The 13,502-nt window shown below is 31.8% G+C and overlaps 1 protein-coding gene across 1 annotated transcript; it reads left to right on the top strand.

The window, feature by feature from the left end:
* Positions 1 to 10,038: 10,038 nt before the first annotated feature.
* On the top strand, positions 10,039 to 13,195 carry LOC131152248 (UPF0481 protein At3g47200-like). Its single transcript, XM_058104007.1, has 2 exons — positions 10,039 to 10,205; positions 11,648 to 13,195. The coding sequence occupies exon 2, from the start codon at positions 11,721 to 11,723 to the stop codon at positions 13,026 to 13,028; it is 1,308 nt and encodes a 435-aa protein (XP_057959990.1). The 5' UTR covers positions 10,039 to 10,205; positions 11,648 to 11,720; the 3' UTR covers positions 13,029 to 13,195.
* The last annotated feature ends 307 nt before the right edge of the window (positions 13,196 to 13,502 follow it).

Raw genomic sequence — 13,502 nt, 5'->3', positions numbered from 1 at the left:
TGAAATTCATCCCTGAATCAAGGTAAGACTATTTATTCAGAATTTAGTCTTCCCATAGTTATAAGAAATGTTATTTACGAAAAAAATACTAAAGTTTGGTTCTGAGAGTTGTCGTTTTCAAGGTGTTGAACGGGGAACCCTGCGGGTGTAGGATGAGTGAATTTTAGGGGGGTTTCTTCTCAGGAATCAGGTAAGGAAATAAACTAAAGCAGTCATTTTCTATGCAAATTATTATTATTTATTAGTAAATTAATTTTCAGGAAGCATGTATTACATAGATATAAGTAGATTGATAAAAATGTATATTTGGGAAAATACTGCTATTATGCTGAAATGTATACATATTATGAAGTGTCAGAAAATATGATTTTAGAATAAAATATATGGTTTTATTCAGTATTGTGTGGCATAAATATTATTTTACATGTAAAGTATTATGTTATGGAAATTTTACGAATAAGGTATATTTTCAAAAATTATGAAATAATGCAGTACATTATGGTTTCAAAATACGTGATAAATGAATTATTTATTCAAAATGATATGTATGAAATGTTCGGCACGAGGCCGTGATTGATAGCCGGCGCAAGGCCGTGTATTATGTATGATTTCGGCGCAAGGTCGTATTTATGAATGTTCAGCGCAAGGCTGTATGTATATATGTATGTATGTATGTATGTAAATTTAGAAAATTCTATCAATCTACTTATGTTAGGCAAATATATTATTCTGTATTATATGTTATTAAAACCCGGATGATAGTTCAGTTCAGTTACAAGAGCATGGTACCGTAGCTATACAGATCAGATTATTATGTTCAGACTTGTACTAACCGCGACGCCGTGATTGATAGCCGGCGCAAGGCCGTGTATTATGTATGATTTCGGCGTAAGGTCGTATTTATGAATGTTCAGCGCAAGGCTGTATGTATATATGTATGTATGTATGTATGTAATTTTAGAAAATTCTATCAATCTACTTATGTTAGACAAATATATTATTATGTATTATATGTTATCAGAACCCAGACGATAGTTCAGTTCAGTTACAAGAGCATGGTACCGTAGCTATACAGATCAGATTACTATGTTCAGACCTGTACTAACCGCCCCTGCTAGTAGAAGGGGTGGGACATGGATAGTCGATGTAGCTTTCAGTGTAGAGTTGTAGACTGACACTCTGAACCAGGGTGTGGCAGGCTCATCTTACTTACAAATATTTTTGACTCAGCAGTGGTCGGCCAACCATTGTTGGGTCCCGCCTTCGGGCTGCTCAACCCGTCATGGGGGGTGATACATGACATCAGTTAGCTATTTATTCTAGGTAAATTTTTAGTATTATTAGTTATATCAGACATTTTATGTATAGTATGATTTATTAGAAATTATGAAAGTATATGCTTATTCAGTTATGTTATGATGAATGTTTTCTGATATATGAAATGTACTGTATATTTATGATAACATCAAACATTCATGTTGTTACACAGTTGTGTTTAGTTTATTTTCCCTTACTGAGAGGTGTCTTACCCCCAAACTTAAATAATTTTCAAGAAACCCAGAAAGACCGGCGGATCGAGGCCGTCTTTGAAATATGTTGATACTACCTTGCTAGGAGGGTAAGTTTTGATCTACGAATAGGAGATTTATGTTATGGGTTCCTAGATATGTATATACTTTTGTATTTTTGGAGATTGTATATAAACACGGTATTTTGGAATGTAGTTGACTCTGGTAATATATATTTTGCGGCTTAGAAAATGTGATTTATATTTACTGCTGCTTAGGTTTCTGTTGTGTATGTCAAGTGTACCCTATTACCCACGGGTTCAGGTGATATTGTTATTAAATATGTTTTACTTTATGATAAGATAAGCAGAGCATTACAATAATGCCCTAAATAGGCTTGGCTCGTGACGCTCCCCCACTTATGCGGCCAACGTCTTTGTAGACTTTGACGCTAGGTACATTTCTAATTTGTCCACGAATGGTTGCATATATTCTGCATAAACCCAGTTGATCTCTTCGTCACCAAGGCCTTTCCACTTCACTAAGAACTCCCGTCGCTTCTTCCTTGAGGATGTGAACTCTCTATATGCAATGATGTCTTCATCTTCGCGTTTTTCAGATTGCAATGTCTTCAATTCTGCTCTAGTTAACTAAAATTTGCTTGGATCTTATGTATCAGCGTTGAACGGCTTGAGGCAGCTGACGTGAAATATGGGATGCACTTTCATCCAAGTTGGAGGGTCGATTATGTAAGAGGCCTTCCTGACTTTGGCCAAGATGGGGACTGGTCCTTCATATTTCTGAATTAGTCTCCTATCTAATCCTCGTAGTGACCTCATCTATTCAGGATTGAGCTTAACAAGCACCAAGTCACCTATATTGAAGTGTTGTGTTAGCCTTATAAGGCTTAACATCTTGTTTTGATGCTAACAAATAAGTAGAACTTAACATGCTTTGATTAAGTGATTAATTTTCAAGACTCAATGATGAATGTAAGGTTAAAGAATTCATGAAAGCTTGTAGTTCAAAGAAGATGATTATATCAAAGCTTGAGGCATGGATTAAAACTTGAAGATCATGAGAGCATTGATATTAAAGAAAAAGCTTCAAGAATGAAAGCCCAAGTGATCAACATGGAAAGTTCAAAGAAAGATGAAGCAAACATAAAGACCTCAAGGAATTCAAGAATTGAAAATTCGAAAGAGTCTAGAAAATTTCATGTAAGTACTTCAAAGAATTTCAATATAAATGCTTGAAGCTCTTAATTATTGGACCTAGATTCCTTTTAACATACTTGAAAAGTATTTTTATAGGGTCAAAAATTGTTTCAAAAAGGATAGAATCATTTTTGGAATGAAAAGTACAAAAAAGAGGATTTCTTAATTGCTGTCAATTTTTCTACATTTGCATTGATGTACATTTTTTTCCATCAAAAAATATTTATTTTAAAATGTGTTTAACATGAAAGTTTTAGTATTTTCTCTTAGCTTATTAAATTACATGCGTTTATGTATTTATATACAATTATATATTATGTATAATTGTAAGATTTTTATATTGAAACTTTTTGGTGGAAGGTATGTGTCAAGAACTTGATGAAAAGGAAACGATAGAGAAAAAATAGAGGGAGAAATTTGATTTGAGCAATTGAAATTAAATAATTTTACAATGAGTAAGCTAATAATTATATACACTTGAAGTAATAACAGAAATAAATAAAATAACAAATTCTACTTTCTCTTCTCGGCTGGCTTCTCTACTTTAAGTTTTTCCTCATTCGATTTTAATTCCATTTTGTCGATATGAGAGGCTATACTCCAACTGTAGGTGAGAAAACAATCACTTACTCTAATTTTAATGTATATAATATATGTATACATAAATGTAACATGGTATATATATTTCTATATTTTTAAATAATATTAACTAAAATTAATTCTATAATGTTAGTAAAGAAAACTTGTATTGTATATATATATATTAAATATTTTAAAATTAATTTTAATCTTTTATGCTAATTTTGATGTATATAATGTATGTAAACAAAAATCTAACATGATATATATATATATATATATATATATATATATATATATTTGAATGATACAAATTAAAATTGATTCTATACTTTTAGTACATGTAAATATAAACAAATGATAAAAAAGTAGAAACTAATAATTTAAATTAATTCTATAATATAAAAATATTGAGAAAAAAAGTGATGCAAAGTTGTCAAGTTGAAATTATTTTTCAAAAAATTATTTACTGAAATTTGTCTAATAAACAAAGAAAAGATTTAAAAAATAATAAAAAAGTTAATGGAATCACTATACATACATACAGAGAGAGAGAGAGAGAGAGAGAGAGAGAGAGAGAGAGAGAGAGAGAGAGAACTTTAATAAATAAAATTTGAAAATTTAGTAGACCCCACATAGAATCAAAGAAAGAGAAAGGAGTTATACAAATAAATTAAAAATATTATAAAATAAAGTATGGTGGCTGTCAATCACATGACTGACAATCATCTCTCACCTGCTTCCTTTTATCAGTTCCTTAGCTATCTCCCTCATCTCTCTTATCCCGTCTCCCTTATTCCTTTTCTCTCTCATCCATTATCATACACCTACCTCCATTATGATAATAAATCCAAACTATCACTGATTGCTCCTCGGCTATATAAAGATGAACTGCAAAGAAGAAATGGGATAGCGCAGACGTAGAGAAGAATGCATGCACAAGATAAACATAAGTGAGTAGAGAGTAGAGTGTAGGAAGAAAAACACACAAAAACTTAGAAAAGAAAGAAAGAAGAGAAAAGAGTGAGATATTTTATAAGGTAAGATAGTGAGAAATTTGTACAAACCCAAATACATGTAATTCCTCTTAACATAGTAGATTACTGATATCATCCGCCCGTGAAGTAGATATAAACCGAACCACGTAAATCCGGTCTCACTATTTATTTATTTATTTATTTTTTTCTTATCTTTATTATTTTCTGATTATTCACGTTTATTTATTTTTGTATTATTTTATAACACGTTATTAGCACGATGCTCTACCAAACAGATATATTTATATATATACCGCCTTAATGGATAGTTTTATTTTTGTTTATTAATACAACCTCAATGGCTAGTTTTCTTTCTATACTGCTTATATATATATATTATCAATCTCCAGAAGAGATGGTAAAATAGTCCTCCTGAAGAGGCTGTATATTTAATCTTCCAAAGAGATAAGTCTCTTGAAGAGACAATATATTTAATCTTCAGAAGAAATAGTAATTGTTTACCTCTTAAAGAGGGTATATTTTTAATCTTCTAAAAAAATATTATATTACTATTTTTGTATCATTTCAGTTAGTATGTTTCGCTTTTCTAAATTACTTTATTATTGTTAATTTATTCAGATGTCGAGCCTAAGCAAAGTTGAGTTTGTTTCCCTTAACATCAAAGGCAACAACTATCTCTCATGGATTCTTGATATAGAAATCCATTTGAATGCAATGAACTTAGGAAATACAATATTAGATGGAAATACTACATCCCTACAGGATCGCGCTAAAGCCATGATCTTTATCCGACATCATTTAGAAGAAGAATTAAAAATGGAATACCTCACTGTTAAAGACCCACTCGTCTTATAGAGAAATTTAAAGGATAGGTTTGACTATAAAAAAACAGTGATCTTACCAAAAGTTCGATATGAATGATTGCACCTAAGTTTACAAGATTTTAAAACTGTCAGTGAATATAACTTAGCTCTACATAAAATTAGCTCGAAACTAAAGTTATGTGGAAAAATATTAATGATGAAAACAAGTTAGAAAAAACTTTTACTACTTTTCATCCCACTAATGTGCTCCTGCAGCAACAATATAGGGAAAGGAAATTTACTAAATTTTTTGAACTTATAGCATGTCTTCTTGTCGCAAAATAACGAGCTTTTGATGAAAAATCACCAAACTTGTCCAACTAGTTCGACCCCATTCTCTGAAGTGAATGTAAACACATCTCATGGTCGAGGGTGAGGTCGTAGGAATGATTGTGGGCATGGTCGAGGCCGTGGTCAAAATAATTACCGGCATTGATGTGAGGTAACAAATCCCTATAAGAGGGATGACCCCCAGAAGAGGGCAAATGATTAGAATCAGCGACCCAGACACTTTGAAACTAAATTTTACAGATGCTGAGGAAAATGTCATTGGTCGTGTACCTGTCATATGCTCAGACACTTGGTAGATTTATACCAAGCATCCATAAAAGAAAAGGAAGAAAGTAAAGAAATTGAAACAAATTTTGCCGATAATATTGTTCCAATGGACCTTGATACTGAACATTCCAACTTTATGTATCTTGATGTTGATGATTTCCTTGTAAATTCATATGAAAATAATGATGTAATATTTTAGGACATAGTAAGTAATACTATATTTTGATAAATTATTGCTATTATTATAGTAATGAGTTTTTAAAATATTTACTGTAGTGAAAATTGTCTTAAAGCTTTGAACGAACCTAAGATGTCTATGGAAGAAGTTTGTTTAGCTGACAGTGCTACAACACACACAACTCTCTGAGATAGAAAATATTTCCATTATTTGAAAATATCATCAACAAATGTTAATACAATATCCAGGTGTACAAATTTAATTGAAGGTTCCGAAAGAGCTAATATAAAGTTACCTAATGGTATTTTATTACAAATTGATGAAACTTTATATTCTAACAAATTCAGAAGAAATTTGTTAAGCTTTAAAGATTTAAAACTCAATGGGTATTATATTGAAACCACAAATGAAGGCAGTAAAGAATTTCTTTACATTACTTCCATTAATTCTGGAAAGAAACAAATTTTAGAAAAGCTGCCAACCTTATCTTCTAGACTATATTATACAAAGATTAAAGCAATTGAATCATATATAATGTCTTGCACCAGAAATGCAATGACTTAAAATTATTTACACTTTGGGATGATCGTCTTGGACATCTTGGAGATGTAGTGATGTGAAGAATCATTGAAAACTCATATGGTTATACACTAAAGAATCAGAAGATTCTTTTTTCTAGAGATTTCATGTGTATTGCCTGCTTTCAAGGGAAATTAATTGTCAAACCATTTGTTTCGAAAGTAAATTTTGAGTCACCCAATTTCTAACAAAAAATTCATGGTGATATATGCAGACCACTATATCCACCATCTGGACCATTTATATACTTTATGGTTTTAATTGATGCATCTACTAGATAGTCACATGTTTCTTTGCTTTCTACTTGAAATGTTGCTTTTGCTAGACTTTTATCTTAACTGATTAGATTACGAGCTCATTTTCCTGATTATCCAATTAAATCGATTCGTATGGATAATGCTGGTGAGTTTACATTCCAAACCTTTGATAACTATTGCATGTCACTTGGAATAGATGTTGAACATCCTGTTGCTCATACCCATACACAAAATGGTTTAGTTTAATCTTTTATTAAGAGACTTCAACTTATTGCTAGACCTATGATTATGAGAACTAAATTGCCCATATCAGTTTAGGGACATGCTATTCTTCATGCTGAATGTTTAGTTCGTATAAGACCAACTGTTTACAATAATCTTTCACCCATACAATTAGTTTCTGGGTAACAACCTGATATTTTTTATTTAATAACTTTTGGTTGTACAGTATATGTTCCTATTGCCCCTCCTCAAAAAACTAAAATGGGTCCTCAACGTAAACTTGGTATCTATGTTGGTTTTGATTCTCCTTCTATTATTAGATATCTTGAATCTTTAATGGGTTATTTGTTTAAAGCACAGTTTCAAGATTGTCATTTTGATGAAACAGTATTCCTTACATCAGGGGGAGCAAAATTAGTGCCTAAAGCACATGAAATCACATGGAATGCCATGAGTTTATCTCATTTAGATTCTTGTACAAATCAATGTGAACTTGAAGTTCAAAAGATTATACATTTGTAGGGGATTGCAAATCAGTTACCTGATTCTTTTGCAAATACCAAGGCAATACTAAAATCTCATATACCTGTTGCAAATACTCTAGCATGTATTGATGTCCCTGAAGGACAACGTCTGGCTAATAAATCTAAGCCGCAAGTTAAGCGTGGAAAGTCTGTTGGTGCAAAAGATAAGACTCCTAGAAGGAGAAAATTAAAATCAGTAAACACTCAAGAAAAGGTTATAAAGGTAAGTAATCCAATCAATATTCACAAACCCATTTCTCCTGAAAATGAAATCTCTATTATAAAATCTCCTGAAGAGAAATCTCCTCCTAAAAAGGGACCTCCTGAAGAGGAATCTCCTGAAGAGACATCCTTTGAAAAGGGACAAGTACCTGGAACTAATAATGAGATCTCAATACATTACATAAAAGAAATGTGGGATAGAAATAAAGTTGTTGTCAATAATACATTTATATATGCAGTAGCCATTGACATTACTAGAAGTAATAAGGATCTTGAACCAAAATCTGTGGATAAATGTTGATATAGAAGTGATTGGCCAAAATGGAAAGAGGCTATCACATCAGAAATAAACTCTCTTTTAAAAAGAGAAGTTTTTGGACCTAGAGTCCAGACACCAGAAAATGTCCAACCCGTTGGATACAAATGGGTATTTGTGCGCAAGCGAAATAAAAATAATGAAATTACTAGATATAAAGTAAGACTTGTGGCACAAGGTTTCTTGCAGAAACCTATAATTGATTATGAGGAGACATATTCTCCTGTAATGGATGAAATCACTTTTAGATTCCTAATTGGGCTAATAGTCACTGAACGTCTGAGCATGCGTCTTATAGACGTAGTAACAACACACTTATATGGATCGATGGATAATGAAATTTATATGAAAATCTCTGAAGGATTTGAGTTGCTTGAAGCAAAACCTAGTAATTTATATTCAGTCAAACTCCAACGTTCCTTATGTGGATTAAAACAATCTAGGCGCATGTGGTACAATCGATTAAGTGAGTACTTAGTAAAAGAAGGATTCATAAACAATCCAATTTGTCCATGCGTTTTTATTAAAAGATCATAATCTAAAATTAAGGTTCAAATTTCATGATTCCAAAGGTGGTGTAAGTATTCAAAAAATAATAATAATAGAATTGACTTGCACTTCGCGGCAGGCATATATATATATATATATTGATACTTAGTTTCAACAATAATATCATAATTTAACACATTATTTTATATTGTTTGTTCAACATAATTAACAAATATTGATAAATTTATATGCATAATATAATTTGTATAAAAATTGCATATAATGCATAAAATTTTAAAAATAATATGAACATCTACATATGATATAAATTTATTTATGACTGATCAATTTAAATGTAAAATTAATTAAGAAAACTAAAATATAGATATAAACCACAATAATATTGAACAAGGATTTAAAATGTAAAATTTGAGTAAAATTTAAGTACTTCACTTTATAATGTATGCAAAGTCGAACACTTATTAAATTACAAGCGTTTATGTATTTATATATAATTATATATTATGTATAATTGTAAGATTTTGATATTAGAACTTTTTGGTGGAAGGTATGTGTCAAGAACTTGATGACAAGGAAAAGATAGAGAAAAAACAGAGGGAGAAATCTAATTTGAACAATCGAAATTGAATAATTTTACAATGAGTAAGCTAATATTTATATACACTTGAAGTAATAATAGAAATAATTAAAATAACAAATTCTAATTTCTCTTAATTTTAGTTTTTCCTCATTCGATTTTAATTCCATTTTGTTGATATGAGAGGCTATACTCCAATAATAGGTGGAAAACAACCACTTGCTCTAATTTTAATGTACATAATATATGTATACATAAATGTAACATGGTATATATATATTTCCATATTTTTAACTAACATTAACTAAAATTAATTCTATAATGTTAGTAAAGAAAACTTGTATTGTGTATATATATATATTAAATATTTTAAAATTAATCTCAATCTTTTATGCTAATTTTAATGTATATAATTATATATATATATATATATATATATTTGAATGATATAAATTAAAATTGATTCTATACCTTTAGTACATGTAAATATAAACAAATGATAAAAAAAAATAGAAACTAATAATTTAAATTATTCTATAATATAAAAATATTGAGAAAGAAAGTGATGCAAAGTTGTCAAGTTAAAATTATTTTTCAAAAAATTATTTACTGAAATTTGTCTAATAAACAAAAAAAATATTTTAAAAAATAATAAAAAAGGTTAATGGAATCACCATACACAAAGAGAGAGAGAACATCAAAATATAAAATATAAAAATTTAGTAGAGCCCGCATAGAATCAAAGAAAGAGAAAGGAGTTATACAAATAAATTAAAAATAATTAGTCGATCGGCATGGACCTCCATCTCTTCTCGGAGAGAGGAAGGGAAAAATATTAGGAACGAGTCATGTTGCCGCTGACAAGGTGACGTAGAAAATTCCTAACCATTTTACTTTGGCTTTCTCTTCTATTCTATTCTCTTCCTTCCCATTGCTGCGTTCTAATTATTTTTAATTCTGTTATAACGTGCGGCTGAAGGAAAGAAGAAATTATTTGCTTTCTGGTTGCGATTTATACTTGCCCAATGCGTTCATCCATCCTTCACAACTTGGATGGACTCAAATCATTCGACGCCAAATTGTGTAGCTGCAAACTGGTATGTCCTCAATTTAAATGCTGTTTTCTCTATTAAAACAACTGCATTATTAGAATTTAAGGTCTCCTATATGACTCTGCATTTCAAAGATTAGATCTTAAATCCTAAATTTAAATTTTTGTACTCCCCAACACCACCTTGTCTAATTCTCTCGAGACTTTTAACCAATACATAATCCTTTTTTAGATTAATCATATTTGCAATTGCACTTGTTTATTGTAAGTCGATTATTAATAGAACATTTAGTTATACACGAACATTAAATTAAACCAAGTCAAAGGATGTATAATGTGCATTTTTCTATATTATATATTTAGATAAAAAAATGTTGCATCAAGGAAAAAAAAAGTAACCCAATAGGGCAATTGTATTTTTTTGTTTTTAAAATGTAATAAATGACAAAAAAAAAAAAAAAACTATAGTAATGGTTACTTGACGATTAAAAGTTATCACTGCAAATGACACAGAAAGAAATATAATATTTTTTTTAAGCGTCAAAGGGGTGTTAAATTCATAATTTTGGTAAATTTTTTCATAATTATTATACACTTTAAAGGGGTGTTATCTCGATGATTAAAGCTTGTTATTTTTACGTTGAAAATTTTGAGCTCAAATTTTAGGAGAATGGATAAGAGATGCAACCTCCAATTGTGTAACCCTAACTCTATATATATATATATATATAAGCTTCCCGCCAATCCAAAATAAACTCCCTTTTTCAAAAAATTAAATAGTTTAACTCACATTTGAATCATGCATGGGTTGGAAATTGATGTGAAAATCAAAAATTAATTCTCATATATTGAAATTTTTGTATGGACTCACGGGGATCCTAAAAAATTAAATAACCACAACAAAATCTCTATAAAAATAAAAAAGAATTAAATTTTATAAAGACAAGGACCTTGGCCTAAAACTTATGCATGGAAAAGTATTATAAATTAGTTCAAATGTGATTAATATAATACTACTGAATAATTATATCACAATTTTATGAAAAATGGGAATTAAATTTACAAAGGTACATATTTGTTCTCTTAAAATTTACACTTCTTTTCGACATTTTTCAATATACCTCTTCACTTAACTATAGGCGTGTCTATAATTTTAATATTGTGTTTATAGTTTTTTTTTTTTTAATAGTCTGAATAATTAATCATATCTCTAGATCTAAATATTAGTATCTTAGTGGGTTTCAAATTTTATATGAATGAACTGTTTTTTTTGCAAGTTTTTCTATAGATTGAGAATTTCAATGTGTGTTCATTGTAACTAATTTATATTTTAATTTGGATTAATCATTCAAATTATTCCCTCATAAATTGCAATCATTACAATTGCTGTCCATCATTTTGGAGCTTATAAATCAAACTATTTTCCTTCATCCTTCTTCCTCTGTTTTTATGAATATGTCTTTTTCCCCCCCGTTTCATTTATCAAAGACAAGATTGCAACGGAGGACTATAATCTAAAGAGGAAAGAAAAGCCCAGGAGAAGAAGAAATAGATATTGAAAATGTTGATCATGGAAGAGAACAGACGAGATCGCAGAACAGTAGATGTTAAATCACTTACCTGTTCTATAGAAACCTTGATGCGCAAGCATTGTGCTTCTTCTCCTATATCAACCGAGTACTGCTCCATCTTCAAAGTCCCCAACATCCTCTTCCAACACAATCCGAAGGCTTACGTTCCCAATGCATTCTCCATCGGACCTCTACACCACGGCAAGAAACATCTGAAAGCCACAGAAAAAATCAAACTGAATTATCTGCATGGCCTCATCTCTCGAGAGCAAATCCTTTTAAACGACCTAGTCGAAGTCGTTCTGGGATTCGAGGTTGAAGCACGCAGTCGGTATGCTGTGCCGATCAACATGAGCATAGAAAAATTCGTAGAAATTTTGGTAGTCGACGGCTGCTTCATTGTTGAGCTTCTCTGCAAGTCGGCAAATCTGGTGCCACGAGAAACTGGCGACCCGATCTTCGGCATGGATTCAATGATGGAGCTCTTATATCATGATTTGATGTTGTTGGAAAACCAAGTGCCATGGCGGGTGCTGGAGCTGCTATTCAGCGAGAGCAGAGCATTCTCTGTAAGCCCAACAGGTTCTTCCACCTTGTCACGCCTTGCTCGGGAATTCTTCGGAAATATTTTTTCGTGGGTACTGCCACTTGATGTGGTGGATGATCACTGCTCCTATAGTCATAAGCATATACTTGATTTTTTGAGGGACTCCTTTGTTTCGAACTCGTCATCCGTATTGACCGAGGAACGCATCTCAGCGCAGCTGATTCCTTCTGCCACCAGCCTAGTGGCGGCCGGAATCAGATTGAAGAAAGCTGATGGCACATTGGGGAGCATCTTGGACATACAATTCAATAAGGGGGTCTTAGAGGTGCCGCCATTTCTGATCACAGAGATCACAGAGTCCCTGCTTCGCAACCTGATAAGCTTCGAGCAGTGCTCCCATAACTGCACCACAAGGATTACATCCTACGCCATACTCTTGGATAGCCTTATTAATGACACCAAAGACATGGATCTATTGTGCCAGAACAAGATCATTGATAACTGGCTGAACCCGGAGGAGGCAGCCCAGCTCTTCAACAAGCTTTACAGCAACGCTTTTGTCCATCAGTTCTTTTACGACAAGCTGTGCAAGGAGGTGAATGCATATTGTGATACCAAGTGGCATAGGTGGCGAGCTATGTACGTCCGGAACCATTTTAGCACTCCTTGGGGAATCGTATCGCAAATTCTAGCTACTTTTTTCCTATTCATCTCTATCTTACAGGCCATTAAAACCATAAAAACGATTTAATTACCTGAGGAGATGCGAGGTAGGCGAGGATGGAAATTCATTTTCATTTTGATGTTTGATTCTGTGTGCGTGTGTGTTTGTGATTAATTTGTTTTTGGATGTTAACTGTGTATTTTATATATTTTATGCTTGAGAATAAAGGGATTGTTGCTTGTTTTGCACTAAAATGGGAATCTGCTGTTGTGTTATGCATTGCTATAATGTCCTTTGCGTGTGTTTAGAGTAGTTTTTTTCTGGAATTTGCTAGGCCTCTTGCGGATGTTGTATCCTGATAATCTCCCTGGGAAGACACAAGGGATGTGACTCACTTGTAGGGTCCATGTAGGTGGAGTCTACCCACCTGGGTAACCCATGGAGAAGAATAAAAGAAAAAGGTTACATGGGGTGATCTCTCTCTCTCTGACAACTCTGTTCCTTCCACCACAAAATTCTCACCCTTCAAAGCACGCTATCAAAAAGGTACTCGCTCTGAGC

This window comes from Malania oleifera, chromosome 3, assembly GCF_029873635.1.
Source record: "Malania oleifera isolate guangnan ecotype guangnan chromosome 3, ASM2987363v1, whole genome shotgun sequence".
Classification (NCBI taxonomy): Eukaryota; Viridiplantae; Streptophyta; class Magnoliopsida; order Santalales; family Ximeniaceae; genus Malania; species Malania oleifera.
The sequence above is the reverse complement of the archived record's forward strand: the minus strand, read 5'-3'. Positions and strand labels throughout refer to the sequence as shown.

Bases quoted from the DNA above. Each gene is read 5' to 3' on its own strand.
- LOC131152248 (XM_058104007.1), top strand. From the start codon at position 11,721: ATGTTGATCATGGAAGAGAACAGACGAGATCGCAGAACAGTAGATGTT.